We start from the raw sequence: 25,582 nt of genomic DNA, 5'->3' as shown, positions 1-25,582 counted from the left end.
TCTTAGTACAATGTTTCTGAGGTTCATTCACGTTGCTGCATACTCAATAGAATTTTTATTACAGAATTCCATTGTATAGATGTACCACAATTTGCTTACCTAGGCAGCAGCTGATAAAAACTTGGGTGTGGTATGATGGTTAATTTTATGTGTAAACTTGGCTAGGTGATGGTGCTGAGTTGTCTGTTCAAACACCAGTCTATGTGTTGCTGCGCAGGTAATTCTGTATATGTAATTAACATTTATAGTTAGTTGACTTTAAGTAGATTACCGTTGACAATGTGAGCGGGCCTCATTCAACACATTGAAGGCCTTAAGAGCAAAAACTGAGGTTTCCCAGAGAAGAAGGAATTCTGCCTCAAGATGTAACATAGAAATCTTGCCTGAGTTTCTCGTCTGCTAGCCTGCCCAACAAATTTCAGACATACCAGCCCCCACAACTTCATGAGCCAATTTCTTAACATATACCTGTGTATGTGTATACATAAATATGTATGCATATCAATATATGTGTGTACATTAATATTGTCATTAGCTGCTGTTGAGTTGGTTGTGACTCAGAGTGACCCTATGTATAACAGAACGAAATGTTTCCTGGTCCTGTGCCATCCTCACAATAGCAGGTATATCTGAACCTGTTGTTGTAGCCACTGTGTCAATCCACCTTGTTGAGGGTCTTCCACTTTTTTGCCAACCTCTACCACGCATGATGACCTCCTCCAGGAATTCGTCCCTCCTCCTGATAACATATCCGAAGTGAGGTGAAATCTCGACATCCTTGCTTTTACGGAGGATTCTATTCTGGCTATCCTCCCTCCAAGGCAGATTTGTTCATTCTCTGGCAGTCCATGGTATATTCAACATTCTTCGTCAACATCATAACTCACATGCACCCATTCTTCTTCAGTTCTTTTTCACTGTCCTGTTTTTACATGCACAGGAGATGATTAAAAATACCATGGCTTAGGTCAGGCAAACCTTAGTCCTCAAAGTAACATCTTTGCTTTTTAATACTTAAAAGAGGTCTCTTGTAGCACATTTTCCCAATGCAATACGTATTTGATTTCTTGACTGCTGATTCCATGGGCACTGATTGTTCATCCAAGTAAAATGAAATCCTTGACAACTTCCTATTTTTTTTTCTGTTTATCATGATGTTGCTTACTGGTCCAGTTGTGAGGTTTTTTTGTTTTACTTTGAAGTGTAATCCATACTGAAGGCTGTAGTCTTTGACCTTCATCAGTAAGTGTTTCAAATCATCTTCAGTTTTGGCAAGGTTGTGTCATCTGCTTATCACAGATTGTTAGTGAGTCTTCCTCCAATTCTGATGCTGTGCTTTTCTTCATATAGTCCAGCTTCTCAGATTATTTGCTCAGCATATAGATTGAAAAAGTATGGTGAGAGGATACAACCCTGATACACACCTCTTCCAGTTTTACATCACACAGTATCCCCTTGTTCTGTTCAAATGACTGCCTCCTGATCTATTTACAGGTTCTGCCCGAGCACAATTATGTATCTGTTCTGGAATTCCCATTCTTTGCAATGTTGTTCATAATTTGATATAATCCACACAGTCAAATGCCTTTGTGTAGTTGATAAAACACAGGTAAACATCCTTCCGGTATTCTCTGCTTTCAGCCAAGATCCATCTGACATCAGCAATGATATCACTCATTCCACATCCTCTTCTGAACCTGGCTTGAATTTCTGGCATCGACCTGTCCATGTACAGCTGCAGCAGTTTTTTAATTATCTTCAGCAAAATTTTGCTTGTGATAAAAGTAGTGTTGTTCAATAACTTCCACATTCTGTTGGCTCACCTTTGTTTGGAATGGACACAAATATGGATCTCTTCCACATATATGTGTATATATACGAATGCACATATGTGATTCTGTTTCTCTGGAGAATGCTGACTGACACAGATGCTTCTGGTTTCTGGCTATCACAAATGAAGTTTGCATGAACACTCAAGTACAAGTCTTTGTATGAACATGTTTTCACTGATCTTGGGTAAATACCTTGGAATGGGATTGATACACTATACGGTAACCACACGTTTATTAGATATTACCAAACTGTTTTCCAAAGTAGCTAGACCACTTTGCGTTTCTACCAACAATGTATGAGAGTTCTACCTGACCAACAGCTGGTGTTGCTGGTCTCATTTTAGTCACTCTAGTGGGTGTGTGAAGTCCCTGGGCGGCGCAAACAGTGAATGCACTTCGCTGCTACCTGAAAGGTTGGAGGTTTAAGTCCACCCAGAGACTCAGAAGAAAGCCCTGGTGATCCAGTTATGAAAAATCTGCCAGTGAAAATCCTACGGAGCACAGCTTTACGATGACACACGTCAGACTGCCGTGAGGCTAGAGCAACTCGAAAGCGACTGGAGTGATGTGCAGCAGTTTGTCGCTGTGGTTTTGCCCTGAGGATCAGTGATGCTTAGCATCCTTTCATGGGCTTGTCATTCATACAGGTTTTTGGTGAAGTGTCTGTTCAAATCTTTTGCCCGTTTAAAAATAATTAGGTTGTACATCCTCTTATTATTGAGTTATACGAGCTCCTTACACATTCAGGATGTAAGTCCTTTTGCAGATATACTTATCGGGAATGTCTTCACTCAGTCTGTGGCTTACTTTTATTTTCTTAATGGTGTCCTTCGAAGAGCAGTTGTTTTTAATTTTGATGAAGTCCAATGAATCAGTTTCTTCTACCTTCAGTGTTTTTTGTGACCTAAGCAAATTTTTCTATCCCAAGTTAGCAAACAGTTTCTCCTATGTTTTCTCTACAAATTTTAAGTTTTACATTTACGTCTGGACACATGTTTGTGTAAGATGAAGGTAACTGTCAAGTTTCATTCCTTCCATACGGATATTCTGTTGTTCCAACACTATTTTGTTGAAAAGACAATCATTTCCTTTTTCAATTACCTTTGCCCTTTTGTTAAAAATTCATCAACGATACATGAGTAGATCTACTCTGGATACTCCCTGTTTCACTGACCTCTGTTTCTATATTACTGGTAATACCACAGTGTCTTGATTAGTATAACTTTATATTAAGTCTTCCAAGAAGGTAGTATAGTCCTCCAACTTTATTCTTTTTTTTTTTTTTTATCAAAATTGCTTTGGTTATTTTAGGTCCTTTGAATTTTCATATAAATTTTAGAATCAGGTTGTCTATTTTTACAAGAGAGCCTGCTGGGATTTTGATTAGGAGTTCTCTGAATCTATAAATTCTTTTCGGTAGAACTGATATTTTAAAAATACTAAAGTCTTCCAACTCGTGAGCATGATATATCTTTTCATTTTCTAGGTCTTCTTTAATTTCTCTTAGCAATGTTTTGTAATTTTCAGACTACAGGTCTTACATATATTTTGTTACATCTGTCACCAAGTAACATCCTTTTAGTTGCTATTGTAAATAACTTAAAAAAAAAAATCATTGTTCATGGTTAGTATTTGGAAATATAACTGATTTTTGTACATGGAACTTGCACCTTTCAAATTTACTAATTTATTAGTTCCAATAGCTTCTAAAAAATTCTTTAGAATTTTCTTCATACATGATCATGTCATCTGTGCACAGACAAGCTTTACCTCTTCTTTCCATTACCTACTGATTTTAACCTTCCTTGGGTGGTCCCAAGTGATTTGCAATTGATCAGCTGCTAACCTAAAGGATGGTAGTTTGAACCAACGCAGCCACTCTGTGGAAGACAAGCCTGGCGAGAACCAAGGAAACCCTATGAAGCCATTCCACTCTGTAACACATGGGGGTCTGTCATGAGTTGGAATCAATTTGATAGCAATGGGTTTGGTTTTTTTGGTATTATCCAAATAGATGTTCCCCTAATTAATTCTCAAGGAAAACAATTTCATAACTTTCCTCAAAATCTATTTGTCCAGAATGACTTTGATTTGTCTCTATTTCATTAATATACAAGTAGTGATCATTTCCTCTTAAGTTGTTTTTAAGATCCATTTGTCATTTCCTCCTGGACATTCTGCAGTTCATTTTTACCAGAAAAGAACCTTAAAGCAGTAGTTAACTTCATTTTAATCCATACTTCCTAACTTTAAGTATGCACTTGAAATCCTCACAAGCTTAGGATCCCAAATTGGCTCTTCTAAAAAAAATGGGAAACATAAATACCTATTTATGAAAAACTTCTATACTCTGTTTTTAAGATCAATTTAAAGAATAAACATTTATACATGTATACTCTTCAGAAGTAAAATTATAGACAATTTTGGTCTAAGTCAATGATTTCCCTTTTATTGAGCCATCAAAGTTTGGGGGCAATTATTAGTAATTAACTCCATTTTTAATAAGCAGCATAATTCCTTGTAAAAAAAAAAAGGTGTTCACAAATATTATCTTCGGCTATGTTCCTTTATTCTGTTGTGAATTTATCCCAAAGACTGTCAAAAATATTTGTTAAGGAGTAAAAGAGCTTTAAGTCACTCTGTAAGAACTTACAGACCACTACTTTGTTCTCTGTATTTTATTACGTATAGTACATTCAAAGACGCATGGTCCCAATCCCTGAGCAGCCTTCAGTCTAGGGGAGGTCCTAACTTGAATTGTTGTTAGCAAAGACTTCCCAGAGATGACATCTGAGATGAAAGCTCAAGAACAAGAATTAGCCAGGTAAGTGAGTGGCTGCACCATTTTACATTCCCACCCAAAAGGATGCGGGTTCCAACTTCTCAATGGATCTTGCCAACATTGCTGTTTTCTGTTTTTTTTTTTGCATCATTGTCATTCTGATGGGGGTGAGGTGGTATCTCACTGTAGTTTGGATAGCATCTCCCTAATGGCTAAAGATGTTGAGCATCTTTTCATGTGCTTGTTGGCCATCTTAACATCTGCTTTGGTGAACTAAGTCCTCTGCATATTTTTTGATCAAGTTCTTTGTCTTTTTGTTGTTAAGTCCCCAGAGGGTATTTACTAATTTTTAAATTAGAAAACTAGCAATACTCTTAATGCAGAAAGCAATGCACAATGTTAAACATCTTACCTGTAGCAGTTGGGTTTATCAATCCTGCAGAGCCACTGTTTGAAATCTGTGAAGGAGCTTGGCCCAACCCAGTGGAAGGGGTTCCTAAACGAGGAAACTGTTGAGAACTCATTTCCACCTGCAGTACATACAGTCACATGGTTATTGACGGATTCTGAGGTTAAAGTAACGGAAAATTAAAGCATCTTTAGTAACCCATGATATCTTCACTTAGTAAATACATTATTTAAAAAAAAATACTTGTGATCGACATACAGTACAGAAATTACCTAAACTAAGTTTTTAAGGTATACATGTTCAATTAATAATAAAAATCATTTGTATAACACTGTGGGATACTAACCACGAGAGTAAGATGTGGCAGCCAGCTTCCGTAAAGCTTACAGCTTTGGAAACTCTATGGGGCAATTCTACTCTGTCCTATTCCTTGTGAGTCGGAATCGACTTGATGGCAACTGGCTTGGTTTGGTACTAGTGAGATACTATGATCCTCCACAGATACTTACGGATTGCTGTGATTAAAAAATCAACATAGAATCCTGTACTACAACCACATGGCAGGTACTAACAGAATGCATATGTACCTATCTGTGCAGTTTTATGGAGAATGACAAGTCTTTTTGAAAGTTAAACCTCACACCAAGGTGTACAGAACTATAGTCAATATGACATAGGAGATTTGGGACAGAGATGCCTTTTCCTGAGAGGATCAGGAAACTTTCATCAAGACTGGATCCAAAAAGAATTCTCACAAGGCAAAGGCCTTTACTGACAGATTTCCTTTTTTCCCTTCTTTCATATTCCTCCACTAAGCCAAAAGGACCAAAGACCTTCACCGCCTGCATTCAAGTTGTCCTCCGCTCTTCCCCTACGGGCAAGCTCCACTGATTTCCCCCGATTCGCCTGTAACCCTACCCCATCGCCAAGCCCATCGCTGAGATCAACGAAAACACAGGTTTCCGGAAACTTCGGGTCTCTGAGGCTCCACCTCGCCGGGAGGGCCGGCATCCTGGGGAGCCCCAGGACGACCTGCCTGCCCCTTTACCTGCAGCTGACGCCCGCACCTCCCGCTTTCATCTCACCAGGCCGGGGGTGCCGTGGAGGGCCCATCCCGGTGGCAGCGCGGGTCTCCGGGGGGCGCGAAGAGGGCTCGTGCGGAGCGCGCCGAGGGCCCGCCGCTGTCCAGCCCAGCCGGCCCCACTCACCCAGTCACTCGGCCGCCGCAAGGCTCCCAGTCCTATTACCCCGGACCTGCCCCTACCCTCCTTGCCCGCCCACTGGCCCCCACACCGCGCGCGTCACTCCAGGGCCGGCACCAATCCAAAGCGGCCTGCGCGCTCTGGTCCCGCCCCACCCTCCCGCCGACTGCCAGCCAATCAGGCGCGAGCCCCGCTGGGGCACCCCAAACCTCTCGAGCCGCAGCCAATGGCAGAGGAAGGCGAGCTCTCCCAGTGACGGGGGCGGGGCACGGGCAGGCCCCGCCTCGGCCGGGGTCTGAAAGCGGCGGGCGCAGGGCCCGGATGTGGAGAGTCACTTTAAACTGCTCCAGGAGCCAAACTCCCCGGGCCGCCCGCCCGCCCGCCGGCCGCCGCCCGCAGCTCCGACTCCTCCACTTCCCCGCCCAGGCCCGAGCCCGCCACGCCCCCACGCCCGGTTCAGCACACCCCTCCCGGGAGCCTCTCTCTTCCTTGCCCCGGGACGCCCGACCCCTGTCGCCGGCCCAACCGCCGTGCCCAGCTCGCAAAACAGCCTGGGTCCTAGCCGCAGGAGATAGGCACAGCTGCCCTTCCCCGGGGACGCGCCGCGGACGAACGCTGCAGCCCGGTTCGGCCGCCCCGCCCCCTCGTCTCCTCCCCTCGCCTCCCGGGCGCCCGTCCCGCCATTACCTAGGTGCCTGCGCCTAGTGGCCGCCGCGCCGCCTCGGGCTCAGTCCTTTGCGCTCTCAGCCCCTGGGGCAGACGTCCTCCGGCTCCGGACCCGCTGCCGCCGCCTCCGGAGCGCTAGCCCTCTACCCCCCACCCCTCAGTCCAGCGCCGCTGCTTCCGCCGCCGTAACGAGCCTCCCGTCTATTGGCTGTGGAACGCCCCGCCCCCCTCGGGGAAAGCCAGTCACCGCCCAGTGTGAGTGGAGAGAAGGCGGGCCCGCCCCCTCGGTACCTCAGAGGCCTCTGGGAAATGTAGTCCTCGGTGCCAAGAGGGCGGGCCGGGAAGGAGGTGGGAGTGCCGGGACGGGGCGGGGCCTCTCGGCGAACCGGGACTGGTCCGTTCACCGCTTTGCTGTCTGGAGTATTTGGGCCTCTCCTCTCCGCCGTGTGAGAAGATAGTGAATCCCCTCCCCTGTGCCCCAGCGTGACAGCACTAGGTTCCGTTTTCCTGAGAGGAGAAGCGAGCGGCGCGGGAAAAGAGTAACGGAGGCTGAACTGCAACGGGCCGACGGGGTTGCAGGCGCGGCCGAGAGCTTTCCTGAGCCCGCCTCCCCGCGCCGCCTGGGGGACCCGGTCTCGCCCCCGAAGGCCACGGCCAGAATAGCCCCGGCATCGTGGGAGGATTGTGCACACTGAACTGAGCGACCGTCTGGAGTCTGCGGCGGGCGCACAGCCTCCTGAGCTGCACACCCTGCCCAGCTTGCCCGGGCCCCCGTTAGAGGTCTGCTCCGAGAGGCTCTCCTGAAAAAGAACTGAGGCATTGTGCACCTGCTCCGTTTTTCTGGATTATACAGAATCGAAGGATGGTTTTGTTTGGTTCTTTTTTGTTGGGGTGGAGGGTTGGAGTTTATACACCTCTGGAAGTCGTAGCCAAAAGCTGCTGAGGCAAAATTTATGTCTCGTAATAATTTTTTAATAATAGAGATTAGTCCCCATCTTTTTTTCCCTCCCCAGATGGTAATTTAGGTATGGGGGGTTCGTGACTAGTCAAGATGTGTTGTTGTTGTGTTGTTGATGCCGTCCAGTCATCCCGACTCATAGACACCCTATAACCAAAAAAACGAAACCCGTTGTCTTCGAGTCCATTTCCACTCAGAGCGACCCTATATGACAGAGCAGAACTGCCCCATGGGGTTTCCAAGGCTGTGATCTGTATGGGAGGAGATGGTCAGGTCTTTTCTCCTGCAGAGTGGCTAGCAACCAACCTTTTGGTTAGCAGCCTAGTGCTTAATCATTGCGCCACCAGGCCTCCTTAGTCAAGATATACCCATACCCACTGCCGTCGAGTTGATTCTGACTCATAGCAATCCAAAGGTCAGAGTAGAACTGTCCCATAGAGTTTTCAGGAGCGCCTGGTGGATTTGAACTGCTGAGCTTTTGGTTTGCAGCCTTAGCTCTTAACCACCATGCCACCAGGGTTTCCTAGTCAAGATATAAATGGGCTCAAATCCCTTCTTCCTATCATGCACTGCCAAGACAACTGCTGGCTAGGAGGACAGTAGCTCAGGGCAGCAAGAATGAGTCTGAGATACCCTGCCCTCTTCCTTCAAGCCACTTTCTTTTCTCACTTTCTCCCCTTCATTCCCAAACCTCTTCTAAAAGTAACGACTATCAGATACTTTAGCCTCCTCTGTATCATTGTTGAATTCTGCTCCCACCACCCTTCTCAAACTGCTCCCCAAAAGTTGCCACTGGCCTACTCCAAATCCAGTGATCCTTACTTAGTTCTCCTCTTGTTTAGTTTACTGAACAGGTGTTCCTACTTAAGGTGTTCTTCCCCTGGCCTCCATAATCGCACCCTCTCCTGTTTCTACTCCTTTTACATTATATCTCTTTTTGCTCATAAATATGGCACTCTCCAAGGCCCCAAACCTCTTTTAATGCTACTCCCAACCATTTAAAATGCTTCCTTCTAATTGACTCAATTTTTTTTTTTTTTTTATCTATATGGTGACCTGTCTTTGAATTGCTCACATGTATTTCCAAGCGCTGTGCCAGTTCACGTAGCTGTGTTACAAGCCGCTCAAGCTTAACATATTGAAAAACTTCTTTGATTTGCTTCACTTATCTACTCCTCCTGGTTCCTAGGCTTGGTTAAGGGCACCACCATTCTTTCTGCCTTTGGTTTCAACTCGTTTCCCACTCTTCCATCACCCAAAGTCACCATATTGGATTGATTTTGTACCTTTTCACCTTTCCAAACTCTTCCATAGCCCTGGCTCCAAGCTTCATCATTTCTTGTCTTGATTAGACTAATACTGCCCCCACTCTAATATCTTCCTATTTGCAGCCTGTTCTCCAGAGAGTTCTTTTTCTAAATTACTAATCTGCGTATGATGTTCCAATAATTTAATAATATATTCCAGTCCATTAAACCTAGTGTCCAAAAACTGTAATAATTTAGCCCGTTCTACCTCTCCAAACACTGGATACTCTCTCGACAACAGCTTTCACCAGTTCTCCACAGTTGGTCTTCCAGGGTTTTACTGAAGCCTGAAAAGTCTTCTATAGGTCTCGACCCTCAGTAACTATCAGTTAGAGTTCTGCCAATTCTGTAATGCCTAACTGGAAAGAAAGTGATTATTATTCTCTAAGAAGCCTTTTTTTATGGATTGAATTGTGTCCCCCAAAACTGTGTATCAACTTGGCTAAGCCATGATTCCCAGTATTGTGTGATTGTCCACCATTTCTCATCTGGTGTCATTTTCCAATGTGTTGTTAATCCTACCTCCATGATGTTAATGAGGCAGGATTAGAGGCAGTCATGTTAATGAGGCAGGACTCAGTCTACAAGGTTAGGTTGTGTCTTGAGTCAATCCCTTTCAAGATATAAAAGAGAGAAGTGAGCAGAGAGACAGAGGGACCTCCTACCACCAAGAAAGTGGAGCCAGGAACAGAGAGCATCCATTGAACCCCAGGTCCCTGTGCTGAGAAGCTCCTTGAAATAGTTGAGCAGGGGAATATTATGACAAGGATCTTCCTGCAGAACTGACAGAGAGAGAAACCCTTCCCTTGGAGCTGGCACCCTGAATTTAAACTTCTAGCCTTCTGAACTATGAGAGAATAAATTTCTGTTTGTTAAAGCCATCCACTTGTGGTATTTTTGTTATAGCAGCACTAGGGTAACTGAGACACCTTCCTCACATTTCTCTCCTTCCCCTACTCTCTAGGATACTTCCATAGAACTTCCTCAATATCTCTATTACAGCACTAATTTGTGCCTGCCTTTTATTCCCCCGGAGCAGGAAGGGAAATAAATGACTTATCTTTGTATTCTCTATCCAGGAGACATTCAGTAAGTGTTTGCTGAATAGAATCACAAAAACATCCACAAGAGGGAACACAATAGAGAACCCCTGAGGGAGCAGGAGAGCAGTGGGATGCAGACCCCAAACTCTCATAAAAAGACCAGACTTAATGGTCTGACAGACTAGAAGGACCCCAGTGCTCATGGCCCCCAGACCCTCTGTTGGTCCAAGACAGGAACCATTCCCAAAGCCAACTCTTCAGACGGGGATTGGACTGGGCAATGGGATGGAGAGGCATCCTGGTGAGGAGTGAGCTTCTTGGATCAGATGGACACTTAAGACTATGTCGACATCTTCTGCCTGGAGGGGAGATGAGAGAGTAGAAGGGGTTAGAAGCTGGCGAAATGGATACAAAAAGAGAATATGGAAGGAGGGAGTGGGCTGTCTCATTTAGGGGGAAAGCAATTGAGAATACGTAGCAAGGTGTACATAAGTTTTTGTGTGGGAGACTGACTCGTAAACTTTCACTAAAAGCACAATAAAAATAAAAAAAAACCCACAGTACATGAATGAAATCTGAGTTGTTCTTAGTTACTAGGGACAGTTTCTGCTGCTTTATTCATCCATGCTTCCAGTACCTCACATAGTGGACATTGGAAGGAAAACTGATGCTTTGCCCATTGTTGTTACTAGTATTTAGAATTCCCATCCACTGATCTTAGTGTGCTGTTTGGAGATGAAGACACCTTCTTGTGCCCCAGCTGTCCCTTCTACAGTCCTCAGGTATTCAAGCACCTACCAGAGTTTCAGAGCTTTATTGTATCTTGAGTTCTTTAAGATGATGTTGACCATACACCATTATAGTTTGTGTGGATAGTTTGATATATCATTTGTTTGGATGGATTGAATGAAAACATCAACAGGCACCATACTCACTGGCTGGTTGTCTAGAGAACAGCCCTCTGTCATCCAAGGAGGACCAATTCCTGGTGCAAATGACATGTGGTGGTCAATCACATATCAGCAGGTGGCCTGCAAGTGTTGGTAACGCTCTCATAGACCTCTCTATCACTGAACCCAGATGGTTCTTACTCTGGCAGAGTTTGGGAAGTCTAATGATACTGGCTTCTTATGGGTGCTCTAAGTCCAGATACGTCTCTTGGTGCAAATTCCCATCCAGGGAAATCCTAGTCCCTTCCAGTTTCCTCATCTGTAAAATGAGGATACCATTACTTACCTCAATCTTATTGTATAGATTGAATGAGCTACACATTAAAGGATGTGAAGCCTTTGAACTTGTCCATGTCCATTTTTTTTATTAACTTTTATTGAGCTTCAAGTGAATGTTTACAAATCAAGTCAGACTGTCACATATAAGTTTATATACACCTTACTCCGTACTCCCGTACTCCCACTTGCTCTCCCCCTAATGAGTCAGCCCTTCCAGTCTCTCCTTTCGTGACAATTTTGCCAGCTTCCAACTCTCTCTATCCTCCCATCCCCTCTCCAGACAGGAGATGCCAACACATTCTCAAGTGTCCACCTGATATAAATAGCTCACTCTTCATCAGCATCTCTCTCCTACCCACTGTCCAGTCCCTTTCATGTCTGATGAGTTGTCTTCGGCAATGGTTCCTGTCCTGGGCCAACAGAAGGTTTGGGGACCATGACCGCTGGGATTCCTCTAGTCTCAGTCAGACCATTACGTGTGGTCTTTTTGTGAGAATTTGGAGTCTGCATCCCACCGATCTCCTGCTCCCTCAGGGGTTCTCTGTTGTGGTTCCTGTCAGGGCAGTCATCGGTTGTGGCCGGGCACCAACTAGTTCTTCTGGTCTCAGGATAATGTAGGTCTCTGGTTCATGTGGCCCTTCCTGTCTCTTGGGCTCTTAGTTATCGTGTGACCTTGGTGTTCTTCATTCTCCTTTGATCCAGGTGGGTTGAGACCAATTGATGCATCTTAGATGGCCGCTTGTTAGCATTTAAGACCCCAGATGCCACATTTCAAAGTGGGATGCAGAATGTTTTCATAATAGAATTATTTTGCCAGTTGACTTAGAAGTCCCCTTAAACCATGGTCCCCAAACCCCCGCCCTTGCTCTGCTGACCTTTGAAGTATTCAGTTTATCCCGGAAACTTCTTTGCTTTTGGTCCAGTCCAGTTGAGCTGACCTTCCATGTATTGAGTATTGTCCTTCCCTTCACCTAAAGCAGTTCTTATCTACTAATTAATCAGTAAAAAACCCTCTCCCACCCTCCCTCCCTCCCCTCCTCGTAACCACAAAAGTATGTGTTCTTCTCAGTTTATACTATTTCTCAAGATCTTATAATAGTGGTCTTATACAATATTTGTCCTTTTGCCTCTGACTAATTTCGCTCAGCACAATGCCTTCCAGGTTCCTCCATGTTATGAAATGTTTCACAGATTCGTCACTGTTCTTTATCGATGCATAGTATTCCATTGTGTGAATAGACCACAATTTATTTAACCATTCATCCATTGATGGACACTTTGGTTGCTTCCAGCTTTTTGCTATTGTAACATTGTTTTTATAACCATCTGTTTATCACCCAGACCAAACTCAGTATCTGTCTCTTCATGGCACCACATCCTCTACCATGACCCCTAGCCCAACTGCACCTATACTAGGTGTGGTGGACAGACTCTAGGATGGCCCTTCATGACCTCTACCTCCTGGTACTCACATCTTGCATAGTTTCCTTCTCTTGAGTGTGGACATGATTTGTGGTTTGCTTCTAACCAACAGCATATGGCAATGGGATGTCACTTCCATGATTAAGTTATGTTATATAAGACTCTGTCTTGCCAGAGAGTCCGTGGGTGGTGCAGATGGTTAAGTGCTTGACTAGTAACTGAAAAGTTGGCAGTTCGAACAAGCCCAGAGGTGCCTAGGAAGAAATGCCTGGTGATTTGCTTCCAAAAGGTCACAGCCTTAAAAATCCCATGGAGCACAGTTCCACTCTGCAACACATGGGGTTCACCATGAGTCAGAATTGACTCAACAACAATCAGTTTGGTTTGGTTTCTTGGCAGGATACTTGCTCTAGAGACTCTCCTTGCTGGCTTGATGAAGTAAGCAATCATGTGGTTCCCATGGCAGGGAACTTCAGGTCACCTCTAGAAACTGTAGGTGGCCTTTAGGAGTTGAGGGTTGCGTTCAGCCAAAGGCCAGACAGAAGCCAGGGTCCTCAGTCCTACAGCTGCAATGAAGTGAGTTTTGCCAACAACCTGAGTGAGGTTGGAAGTGGATTATTTCTTAGTCACGCTTCTAGATGAGAATGCAGCCTGGATGATATCTTGATTGCAAACTTGTGTGACTCTAAGCAGAGTACCTAGGTAAGCCGTGCCTGGACTTCTGACCCATAGAAACTGTGAGATAATATGTGCTGTTTTCATCTGCTAAGTTTGTGGTAACTTGTTGCACAGTAATAGGTAGCTAATACAGCAAGAGTAGGATGGCATCTGACCCTAGGACAGCTGTTCTGTAGGCTGTTGGGAAGGAAAGTTCTGCCCATTGCCATTAAGCTGATTCCAACACTGCAGGACAGAGTAAAACCGCTCCATAGGATCTCCAAAGCTGTAAATCTTTAGGGAGGCAGTCTGCCACATCTTCCTCCTGAGGAGCAGTTGATGGGTTCAAACCATGACCTTTCAGTAAGCAGCTGAGCACTTCACCAGTGTCCTACCAGGGCTCTTTGCCCAAGCTAGTAGGAATGCAATTGGCCAACTTCAGAGTCTCTCCAGAATTTGAAAATGATGTAGAAAGAAAAATAGAAGGAACAGAACTTGGAAAGCCCGAACCCCATGGAAGCCATAAGAAAGCTGAGCCAAGGATCAGCTGAAACCATAAGACAGAAAACTACAGCATGGAAGTTCTCAGGGACTACTGGCAGGCAAAGAAGGCCAAGTCATAAGACTGTGGGTTGGAGATGGACAAACAGCTCTTACTAGGCCAGAGCAACCAACTCACCAGGCCCTGGGTCTTCTCCTCCAGCTCGCCCGGCTTCATGAGACAGAATGAACACCCATGTCCTTTACAGACATGACCTTTCAATAAATTCACATGAACCTGCATGAGTCTGAAGGCAGGCAGCCCACATTTGATATGGTCTAAGTGTGAGGTATGGAGGCTAGCAGTCCACGGTTGATGTGGTGGGTGCATAACCGACAGGGATCCAGCTTACTATTTTCCTGTGCTGCATATTGTCTGCTGCCTCATGATCAAAGTTGTTGGGCCAGCTCTAGCCATCACATCTGCATTCTTGCCAGGAGGATAGAGCAAAGGCCACATACTTTCCCTTTAAAGATACTTACTGTAAGTTGCATAGGTCAAGTATGCCCACATCAGAGTCTAGGTTACTGTTTGTGGTATCATCAGGGACATGAACAATTACGCAGCCATCCAGAGAAGAAGAAGACAATAGTACATATTCCATGGAGTAGACAGGAAGAATGGGAGAATGGGCCACCCATTCCGCTGATAGTTACCAGGTGACCTAGGCTGCATGACAAGCGTTATATCAAGGCTAGGACTGTAGACTCAAATGAAAACACTGCCTGAGGGAGCACTATATAAATACAGGAAAACTTTTCCTGTAGAGGGGTACGGGTACAGTCAACGAATTATTTACTCGTGACTATTATTATGACAATACTTTCACTCCCAGGCCCTGTCATCATGGAAATCCTAGTTCAGAAATGTTGTTCAAATGTTTTTTATATAACAATGATTAAACATTGGCAACTGGTATTTTGGCTGATCCGAAGTTCTTCTGTTTAAGAATGCCTCATCTCCATAAACCCAAGTGGTTTGGTAGGGATGACAATCACATGACACTGTCCCCTGACCATAGGAATGGGCATGTGACCACAGCTGGGAATAGTGAATCCTCTCCCATGAACCAGAAACTTGAGTGAGGACATGCAGAGACTAAAAGGGTTTGGATACTCCAATGGCAACCCCACAAATTTCTGGTCCACAAGATCTCAGAGATGCCTTTTCTGGAGTCTGTCCTCAAGCTCATCCTTTAGTTCTGTGCTTTTCCTGCATGTATCTGGATTAGTTTTCTGTTTCTGCCATAACAAATTACCACAAATATAATCAACTCAAATTTATTCCCTTACAGTTCTGTGGGTCATATGTCCAACAGGAGTCTTCCTGGGCTAAAATCAAGGTGTTGGCCATGGTGCTTTTCCTTTCTGGAGGCTCTAGGAGAGAAACAATTTCTTTGCTTATTTGGGTTGTTGGAGAATTCATTTCTTGCAATTATAAGACTGAGATTCATCATTTTTCTGCTGCTGACAGCCGAGTGCTGTTTCCAGTTCATAGAGGCCAACCATATTCCTTGGCTCTTGGCCTTCTTCTTGCCTCTCATCTTCTACGCCAGCAGGAGCAGGTTGAGTCCCTTTCATGCTTTGAAATTCTTCTTCCTTCTCATTTCTCTGACCCACCTGAGAAAGATCTGTCCTTTTAGGGAATCATGCAATTAGATTGGGTTTACCCAGATAATCCAGAATAATCTCCCTATCTCAAGGTCCGTATTCTTAGTCATACCTGAAAAATCCCTTTTACCATGTAAGGTGATATATTCACAGATTTCAGGAATTAGAGAGTGTTTGATTATTCGCTGGGAGTCTGGGGACCTGGTTTCTTTCTTTCTTTTTTTTTTCTCTTTTGCCTGGTATTAGTTTTTTTTTTTTTTTTAATTGAACTTTAGATGAAGGTTTACAGAACCAGGCAGTTTCTCATCAAACAGTACACACATTGTTGTATGACATTGGTTAACAACCCCAAAACACGTCAACACTCTCCCCTCCCAACCCTGGGTTCCTTATTACAAGCTGTCCTGTTCCTTCCTACCTCCTAGTCCCTGCCCCAGGGCTGGTGCACCCCTCTAGTCTTGTTTCATTCTATGGCACTGTTCAATCCCCAGCTGAAGGGTAAACCTCACGAGTGGCCTCATTACTGAGCTGAAAGGGTGTCTAGCAGCCATACTCTCAGGGTTTCTCCAGTCTCTGTCAGGTCAGCAAATCTGGTCTTTCTCCTTGAGTTGGAATTTTGTTCTACATTTTCCTCTGGCTCTGTCTGGGACCCTCTATGGTGATCCCTGTCAGAGCAGTCAGTGGTGGTAGCCGGGCAACATGTAGTTATACTGGACTCAGTCTGGTGGAGGCTGTGGTAGTTGTGGTCCATTAGTCCTTTGGACTAATCTTTCCCTTATGTCTTTAGTTTTCTTCATTCTTCCTTGCTCTTGAAGGGGTGAGACCAGTAGAGTATTCTAGGTGGCTGCTCACAGGCTTTTAAGACCCCAGACACTACTCGCCAAAGTAGAACATAGAACATATTCTTTATAAACTTTGTATGCCAATTGAGCTAGAGGTTCCCTGAGACCATGCTTGGGGACCTGATTTCAATATTAACTTTAACTGTCTGACACTGGGCCAGTCATTTCCTGTCTTTGAGCTACCAGGTCACACCATGAGTTCATATCCTTGGAACCCATGCTGGCAAAACCTACCCACAGGCTGACATTGAGACAGAACTCATGGGTCCAGGGCAGATGGAATAGGTCAATTACTTGGAGGCATGAGGGTAGATTGACCTCAAGAGTGAAAGCTAAGCTGTTCCTGAGGAGGAGATCCATAGAGCAGACTGGAAAACTCCTATTAGCTATTACATCAGGGAGGTAAGCCCAGGCTGTGCGAAGAAAGGCAAAGCAGGAGCACTGGATCTCTGCAAAGGGAGACGAGTTGGACTATCAGACATCGACAGGCTGAGAGCCAGCCAAACCATGCGTGGAAAGTCAGTCAGCATCAGAGAGACAGCACAGCTAGGCAAACGGGCAACAGGGCCAGAGCTCACACTTGCTCTCTGCCTCCAGAACCGTTATAGACTCCAGGAGGGGCTCAGCCTGGCTCCTGTGATTCTTGGTGGCCTTGGGGCCTCAGGCCCTCAGAACAGTTGAGGTGTGTTTCAGGACTAAGAGTAAAGCCGGGGAATGGAGATCATCTGATTCCACCCTTGGACAGTGATTCCGACCTCCCTTCCCCCCACCACAGGGAGGCCCTAGAGCCCTATAGAAGCTCACTGGGTACTCTCCCATGGGCTCAGGATCTTGCTCTGGGGCCTGCCTCCCATCCCTTCTATAAGGCCTTGTCTGACAAGTTCCCTGGTGTTTCTCCCTGCCTACCTGCTTCATACTAATTGTATGTTTGGTCTTTTGGTCAGCAAAGCCATCTACTGCAATTCTAGCCCTTTCAGGAAGAAGGTGATCCAGAAATATGCCTTAATGAGCCACTGAACCACCATTGCAATCACTTGATCACTGTAGCCTTGAATAGCTGAGAGGGCCCTGGAAAATCAGGTCACGTGGGACCAGGGGAACTGTCTCTTTCAGGTGTCTATGAATCAGGAAACAAAATCAACTGGGCCTATGTCCTAGACAACAAGAGGACCAGAGAACAACAAAATACTAGAACTTAGAAGTGAATGTAACAAAGTCAAAGGATGCAAGGTCAATATGTAAAAATCAATTGTATATATACCAGGGATAAACTATTAGAAGATGAAATTTAAAAATATTATCGGTTACAATAGCAACAACAACAACAAAAATACTTAGGAATAGCTTTAACAAGATATGTTTAAGACACGTATACTGAAAACCTTAAAAGATTGCTAAGAGAAAATAAAGAAGAACTAAATAAGTGGAGATACATCACGTGAGTTTGGATTGGTAGACTGAATATTAAGGTGATAGTACTCCCCAAACTGATTTATACATTCAAGACAATCCCAATCAAAATCCCAGCAAGCTCTTTTTGTAGAAATTGACAAACTAATCCTAAAATGTATATTGGAAATACAAAACACCTAAAATAGCCAGAACAATTTTGAAAAAGAAGAACAAAAGCCAGAGGGCCTACACTTCCTGAATTTAAGTCTTTCTAGACTTGCCATAAAGCTACAGGAGTAAGGCACTGCAGCATTGCTGTAAGGATGGACACGTTGATCTATGGAACAGAACAGAGCCTAGGATTATAACCTCCACATACATGTTGAATTGATTTTCAAAATGGCATGAAGGTAATTCAATGGGGAGAGGGGTATAATAGTCTTTTGAATACATGATGCTGGAACAACTGAATATTTGTAAGAAAAGAAAGAAAGATGAACTAATAAACCATATACAAAAATTAACTCATGAGAAACTTGTGGATAAGCCCTTCAAATGTGCTCAAAGAAAGAAAAAGGAAATAAAGTTATCATCTCAGTTTCTCAGCTGTTGTATAAACATTAGTGAAAATGCCTTATAAGTGTCATATTTAATGGCATATTGTGTGGAAAAGGAAGAGGACATATAACAAATATTCTTCCAGCATATATGAACATAGAACCATTTGTTCAATATTGCTGACATATTGATTTATTATATTTAATAAAGTTTTGATAACTCAGGTAATAAACTTAAAAATATTTCTAAGTCATAATACAGTATTTCATCCAATCTCTACCATTGACAAAAGAATGCTTGTAGACTCTGCGATCCACCTTGATGAGAGCACTGGTGGTGTCGGTTGTGCAGCCTTCTCAGCTTGTGTCTGCTATTGTAGCAAGGCTGTTTTAAGGAGAATTTGTTAATTTATTCACCACACGTTTACTGAGTGCCCAGTATGGACCAGACACTATTCTAGGTGCTGGGGATATAGCAGTGAACAAAACAGACCTTTACTCATGCCGCCTATATCTCGTCTAAAATTGACTTCAAATACGAATAGACATATAGAGTTGGAAAAGTGTAATGCTGGATAATATAAATTAAATTCAAAATGTAGTAAAGGAATGAGAAGTTATAAGGTAGTAAATATGACCAGAAACATAGCATAGATAATTAATATCTATGCTGCTAATAACAGTGCTGACTGGAACCATTGCTTCATACATCATGAAATTTTGGTATCAAAAAAAATTTTCATGTATCGACAAATGAAATTTGTTAATATTATTCAAGTAAAGTAGGTTTGCTGGATGGCCAAATTTTAGACATGTTCTGTTCAGAGACTGGGTGAATCCTGCCTGCTTGTTATAATCATACCCAGATTAGTTGGTTATTGTCAGAAAAAGTACTAAGCATAGTGTATAGGTGCAAAAACGACAGTTGTGTTTTTCTTGTTGAAAACAACCACATTAGGCAAATATTTTAAAGATGATACTTGGCAACAAAATTATTTAACTAAAGCTTTCGACGTCCTTGATAAGCTAAATGTGAAACCACAGGAGAAACATGGTATCAATATATTCAGGATATTTAAGAGAACAGAAGACGCTATTGTTACAGCAATCAGAAAAAAAAAAAAAGGTGATAGACCTCGCTACAATATGAAGAGAAAATTACAATGAAGACATTTTGGATAAAACAAAATTAGAGACATTGTTATATCTCATTTTTCTCTCTTAAACTTAAAAAATATATGTATTTTACCATGTTTTAGGTGAAAGTTTACACAGCAAATAAGGTTCCCATTTAACAATCTTTACACAAATTGTTCCCTGTCATTGGTTATAATTTTCACAACGTGTCAGCATTCTCATTGTTTCCGTTAGGTTTGTTCTGCTTCCACTGAGCTAGCTTCCTTTCCCATCTTTGCTTTCTAATCTTTGCTTTTGAGTAAATGTTGACTGTTGGGTCTTATATAGTTGATTGTCTAAGGAGCACATTACTCATGATTGATATTCTTTATTTTATAAGCCAATCTATGATTTGGCTGAAAGGTAACCTCCATGAGTAGCTTCAGTGCCAAGTTCAAACGGTATCTTAAACGATAGTCTTGGTGGTTCCTCTAGTCATTATAGGTCCAGTAAGTCTGGCCTTCTTTAAAATTTGAATTTTGTTCTGCATTTTTCTCCCACTCCATTTTATCCAGAACCTTCTATTGTGTCCTGGTCAGAATGGTCAGTAGTGGTAGCTGGGCGCCATCTAGTTCTTCTTGACTCAGATTAGAAGAGGCCATGTTTTGTGTGGGCTTTATTAATTCTATGGAATAGTTTCTTCTTTGAGTCTTTGGTATCCTTCACTCTCTTTTGCTCCAGAGAAGTAGAGACCAATACTTGCATCTTAGATGGCCACTTGCAAGCTTTTAAGACCCCAGGTGCTATTCATAAAACTAAAGATGTAGAATATTATCTTTATGAACCATGTTATGCCTACTGACTAAGTTGTCCCCAGGACAATGGTCCTAAGCCTTTTAACCCATGAGTTGTTTGGATATGTCTGGGAAGTCTCTGTAACTGTGCTGTCTATATGCTTTATTATATATATGGCTATATATCCAGCACACACAAACATGTACATACATGTGCCTACAGACACACCTATCCATGCGTGTGCATCTACTCGTGTGTCTTCCTTCCTATTCACATGCGTGCATGCATATCTACCTATGTAACTACATACGTATTTTTCGTTGTTAATACTGTTGTTGCAAAATTGTAAAAGTTATAGCATTTACCGAAATGGACCTTTTTTCTTGTGCACTTCTTTGTGTCTTCATTTACCTTGGTCAAATTGTGCAGATTTCACCCATATTTAGTATTGCCTTCCCCATCACAAAAAATCACTATTTAGAAACTTATTCACTGTCTATCCCCCTCCCATCCCAGGTAGCAATCAAAAAGTGTTGTTTTCTGTATGTACATGTATTCTTTTTTTTTTTTTTTTTGGATTTTTGTAAGCCTACTTTTTTTTTTTAATTTTTATTGTGCTTTAAGTGAAAGTTTACAAAGTCAGTCTCTCCTAGAAAAACTTATATACACCTTGTTACATACTCCTAATTCTCTCCCCCTAATGAGACAGTCTGCTCCTTCCCTCTACTCTCTCTTTTTGCGTCCATTCCGCCAGCTTCTGACACCCTCTGCCCTCTCATCTCCCCTCCAGGCAGGAGATGCCAACGTAGTCTCAAGTGTCTACTTGATCCAAGAACCTCATTCTTCGCCAGCATCTTTTTCTATCCCATTGTCCAGTATAATCCCTGTCTGAAGAGTTGGATTTGGGAATTGTTCCTGTCTTGGGTTATGAGAAGATCTGGGAGACATGACCACCAGGGCCCTTCTAGTCTCAGTCAGACCATTAAGTCTGGTTTTTTTTTAATGAGAATTTGGGGTCTGCATCCCACTGCTCTCCGGCTCCCTCAGGGGTTCTCTGTTGCGCTCCCTGTCAGGGCAGTCATCGGTTGTAGCCAGGCACCATCTAGTACTTCTGGTCTCAGGCTGATGTAGTTTCTGGTTTGTATGGCACTTTCTGTCTCTTGGGCTCATAATCACATTGCATCCTTGGTGTTCTTCATTCTCCTTTTCTCCAAGTGGGTTGAGACCGATTGATGCATCTTACATGGCCACTTGCTAGCATTTAAGACCCCGACAACATTCTCCAAAGTGGGATGCTGAATGTTGTCTTAATAGATTTTATTATGTCAATTGACTTATATGTCCCCTGAAACCATGGTCCCCAAACCCCTGCCCCTGATACACTGGCCTTCAAAGCATTCAGCTTATTCAGGAAACTCCTTTGCTTTTGGTGTAGTCCGGTTGTGCTGACCTCTATTGTGTGTTGTCTTTCCCTTCACCTAAAGTACTTCTCATCTACTAGTTAGTGAGTGCACCTCTCCCTCCCTCCCTCCATCCCCCCTCTCATAACCATCAAAGAATATTTTCTTCTCTGTTTAAGCTATTTCTCGAATTCTTGTAATTATGGTCTTATACAATATTTGTCCTTTTGCGACTGACTAATTTCACTGAGCATAATGCCTTCCAGATTCCTCTATGTTATGAAATGTTTCACAGGTTAATCACTGTTCTTTATCGATGTGTAGTATTCCATTGTGTGAATATACTATAATTTATCCATCGATGGGCACCTTGGTTGCTTCCATCTTTTTGCTATTGTAAACAGGGCTGCAATGAACATGGGTGCGCATATACCTGTTCATGAAAAGGCTCTTATTTCTCTAGGATATATTCCAAGGAGCGGGATTGCTGGATTGTATGGTACTTCTATTTCTAGCTTTCTAAGGAAGCGCCAAATCGATTTCCAAAGTGGTTGTACCATTTGACATTCCCATCAGCAGTGTATAAGTGTTCCAGTTTCTCCACAACCTCTCCAACATTTGTTATTTTATGTTTTTTGGATTAATGCCGGCCTTGTTGGAGTGAGATGGAATCTCATTATAGTTTTGATTTGCACTTCTCTAATGGCTCATGATTATATTTCCTCATGTATCTGTTAGCTACCTGAATGTCCTCTTTAGTTCGTATCCTTCGCCCATTTTTTAATTGGGTTATTTGTCTTTTTGTAGTTGAAGTTTTTGCAGTATCACGTAGATTTTAGAGATCAGGCGCTGATCGGAAATGTCATAGCTAAAAACTTTCTCCCAGTCTGTAGGTAATTTTTTTACTCTTTTGGTGAAGTCTTTGGATGAGCATAAGTGTCTGATTTTTAGGAGCTCCCAGTTATCTAGTTTGTCTTCTGCCTTGATAGTAACGTTTTGTATACTGTTTATGCCATGTATTAGGGCTCCTAATGTTGTCCCTATTTTTTCTTCCATGATCTTTATCGTTTTAGATTTTATATTAGGTGTTTGATTCATTTGGAGTTCGTTTTTTGTGCATGGTGTGAGGTACGGGTCTTGTTTTATTTTTTTGCAGGTGGATATCCAATTATGCCAGCACCATTTGTTAAAGAGACTGTCTTTTCCCCATTTAACTGCTTTGGGGCCTTTGTCAAATATCAGCTGCTCATATGTGGATGGATTTATGTCTGGATTCTCAATTCTGTTGCATTGGTCTATGTATCTGTTGTTGTACCACTACCAGGCTGTTTTGACTACTGTGGTGGTATAATAGGTTCTTAAATCAGGTAGAGTGAGGCCTCCCACTTTATTCTTCTTTTTCAGCAATCCTTTACTTATCTGGGGCCTCTTTCCTTTCCATATGAAGTTGGTGATTTGTTTCTTCATCTCATTAAAAAATGTCATTGGAATTTGGATTGGAATTGCATCAAATCTATAGATGGCTTTGGGTAGAACAGACATTTTTACAATGTTAAGCCTTCCTATCCTTCAGCAAGGCATGTTTTTCCACCTATACAGGTTTGGTTTCTTGCAGAAGTATTTTGTAGTTTTCTTTGTATAGGTCTTTTACATCTCTGGTAAGATTTATTCCTAAGTATTTTATCTTCTTGGGGACTACTGTAAATGGTATTGATTTGGTGATTTCTTCTTCTATGTTCTTTTTGTTGGCGTAGAAGAATCCAACTGATTTTTGTCTGTTTATCTTGTATCCTGATACTCTGCTGAATTCTTCTATTAGTTTCAGTAGTTTTCTTGAGGATTCTTTAGGGTTTTCTGTGTCTGAGATCATGTCATCTGCAAATAGAGATACTTTTACTTCTTCCTTGCCAGTCTGGATGCCCTTTATTTCCTTTTCTAGCCTAATTGCTCTGGCTAGGACCTCCAGCACAGTGTTGAATAAGAGTGGTGATAAAGGGCATCCTTGTCTGGTTACCAATCTCAAGGGGAAAGCTTTCAGACTCTGTCCACTTAGGATGATGTTGGCTATTGGTTTTGTATAAATGCCCTTTATTACGTTGAGGAATTTTCCTTGTATTCCTATTTTGCTGAGAGTTTTTTTCATGAATTGTTGAACTTTGTTAAATGCCTTTTCTGCATCAATTGATAAAATCATGTGGTTCTTGTCTTCTGTTTTATTTATATGATGGATTTTAATATGTTTTTGAATTCTATTGGGTAGAATTTTTGTTGAGGATTTTTGCATCTAAGTTCATGAGGAATTTAAGTCTGTAATTTTCGTTTTTTATGGTGTCTTTTCCTGGTTTGGTATCAGGGATATGCTGGCTTCATAGAATGAGTTTGAGAGTATTCCGTCGTTTTCTATGCTCTGAAATACCTTTAGTAGTGGTGATGTTAACTCTTCTCTAAAAGTTTCATAGAACTCTGCAGTGAAGCCATCCCGGCCAGGGCTTTTTTTTTGTTGGGAGTTTCTTGGTTACCTTTTCAATCTGTTTTTTTGTTATGGGTCTATTTAGGTGTTCTACCTCTGTGTGTTTTAGTTTATGTAGATAGTGTGTTTCTAGGAATTCATCCATTTCTCCTAGGTTTTCAAATTTGTTAAGAGTATAATTTTTTATAGTAATCTGGTATGATTCTCTTAATCTCAGTTGGGTCTGCTGTAATATTGCCCATCTCATTTCTTGTTTGGGTTATTTGCTTCCTCTCCTGTTTTTCTTTTGTCAGTTTGGCCAATGGTTTATCAATTTTGTTAATCTTTTCAGAGAACCAGCTTTTGGTCTTGTTAATTCTTTCAATTGTTTTTCTGCTTTCTATTTCATTTAATTCTGCTCTAATTTTTATTATTTGCTTTCTCCTGGTGCCGAGCATTTCTTTTGTTGCTCTCTTTCTATTTGATCAAGTTGTAGGGGTAATTCTTTGATTTTGGCCCTTTCTTCTTTTTTGTATGTGAGCATTTATTGATATAAATTGACCTCTGAGCACTGCTTTTGCTGTGTGACAAAGGTTCTGATAAGGAGTGTTTTTGTTCTCATTGGATTCTATGAATTTCTTTATTCCATCCTTCATGTCTTCTATAATCCAGTCTTATTTGAACAGGGTATTGTTCAGTTTCCAAGTGTTTGATTTCTTTTCCTTGCTTTTTCTGTTATTGCTTTCTACTTTTATGGCCTTAAGGTCAGAGAAGATGCTTTGTAATATTTCAATATTTTGGATTCTGCTAAGGCTTGCTTTATGACCTAATATGTGGCATATTCTAGAGAATGTTCCATGCAGTAGGAAAGAAAGTATACTTGGCTGCTCTTGGGTGGAATGCTCTGCATATGTCTACAAGGTCAAGTTGGTTGGTTGTAGCATTTAGATCTTCTGCAACTTTATTGAGCTTCTTTCTGGATTTCCCATCCTTCACCAAAAGACATGTTAAAATCTCCGACTATTATTGTGGAGCTGTCTCACTTTTCAATTCTGATAGAGTTTGTTTTATGTATCTTGCAGCCCCATCATTGGGTACATAAATATTTAATAGGTTTATATCTTCCTGGTATATTGTCCATTTAATCATTATATAACATCCTTCCTTATCCTTTATGATGGATTTAACTTTAAAGTACATTTTGTCAGAAATTAATATTGCCACTCCTGCTCTTTTTTATTGTTGTTTACTTGATATATTGTTTTCTATCCTTTGAGTTTTAGTTTGTGTCTCTAAGTCTAAGGTGTGTCTCTTGTAGGCAGCATATAGATGGATCATGTTTTTTAATCCATTCTGCCACTCTCTGTCTTTTT

At 42.3% G+C, this 25,582-nt stretch overlaps 1 protein-coding gene across 11 annotated transcripts in view; it reads right to left on the bottom strand.

The window, feature by feature from the left end:
- The window catches only part of SAP130 (Sin3A associated protein 130), a 101,720-nt gene extending 94,680 nt beyond the window's left edge, over positions 1 to 7,040 (bottom strand). For 8 of the 11 annotated variants that reach the window (XM_064287321.1, XM_064287326.1, XM_064287328.1 and 5 more), the window contains exons 1-2: positions 6,913 to 7,040; positions 5,027 to 5,144 (exon numbers count right to left, since the gene is read on the bottom strand). In XM_064287321.1, coding sequence (XP_064143391.1) covers positions 5,027 to 5,138 — 112 coding nt within the window. In that variant the 5' untranslated portion in view covers positions 5,139 to 5,144; positions 6,913 to 7,040. The other 3 variants (XM_064287324.1, XM_064287322.1, XM_064287323.1) reach the window with 3 other exon arrangements.
- Between the last annotated feature and the right edge of the window lie 18,542 nt (positions 7,041 to 25,582).

Source organism: Loxodonta africana, chromosome 6 (genome assembly GCF_030014295.1).
Source record: "Loxodonta africana isolate mLoxAfr1 chromosome 6, mLoxAfr1.hap2, whole genome shotgun sequence".
In the NCBI taxonomy this organism is placed as follows: domain Eukaryota; kingdom Metazoa; phylum Chordata; class Mammalia; order Proboscidea; family Elephantidae; genus Loxodonta; species Loxodonta africana.
The sequence above is the reverse complement of the archived record's forward strand: the minus strand, read 5'-3'. Positions and strand labels throughout refer to the sequence as shown.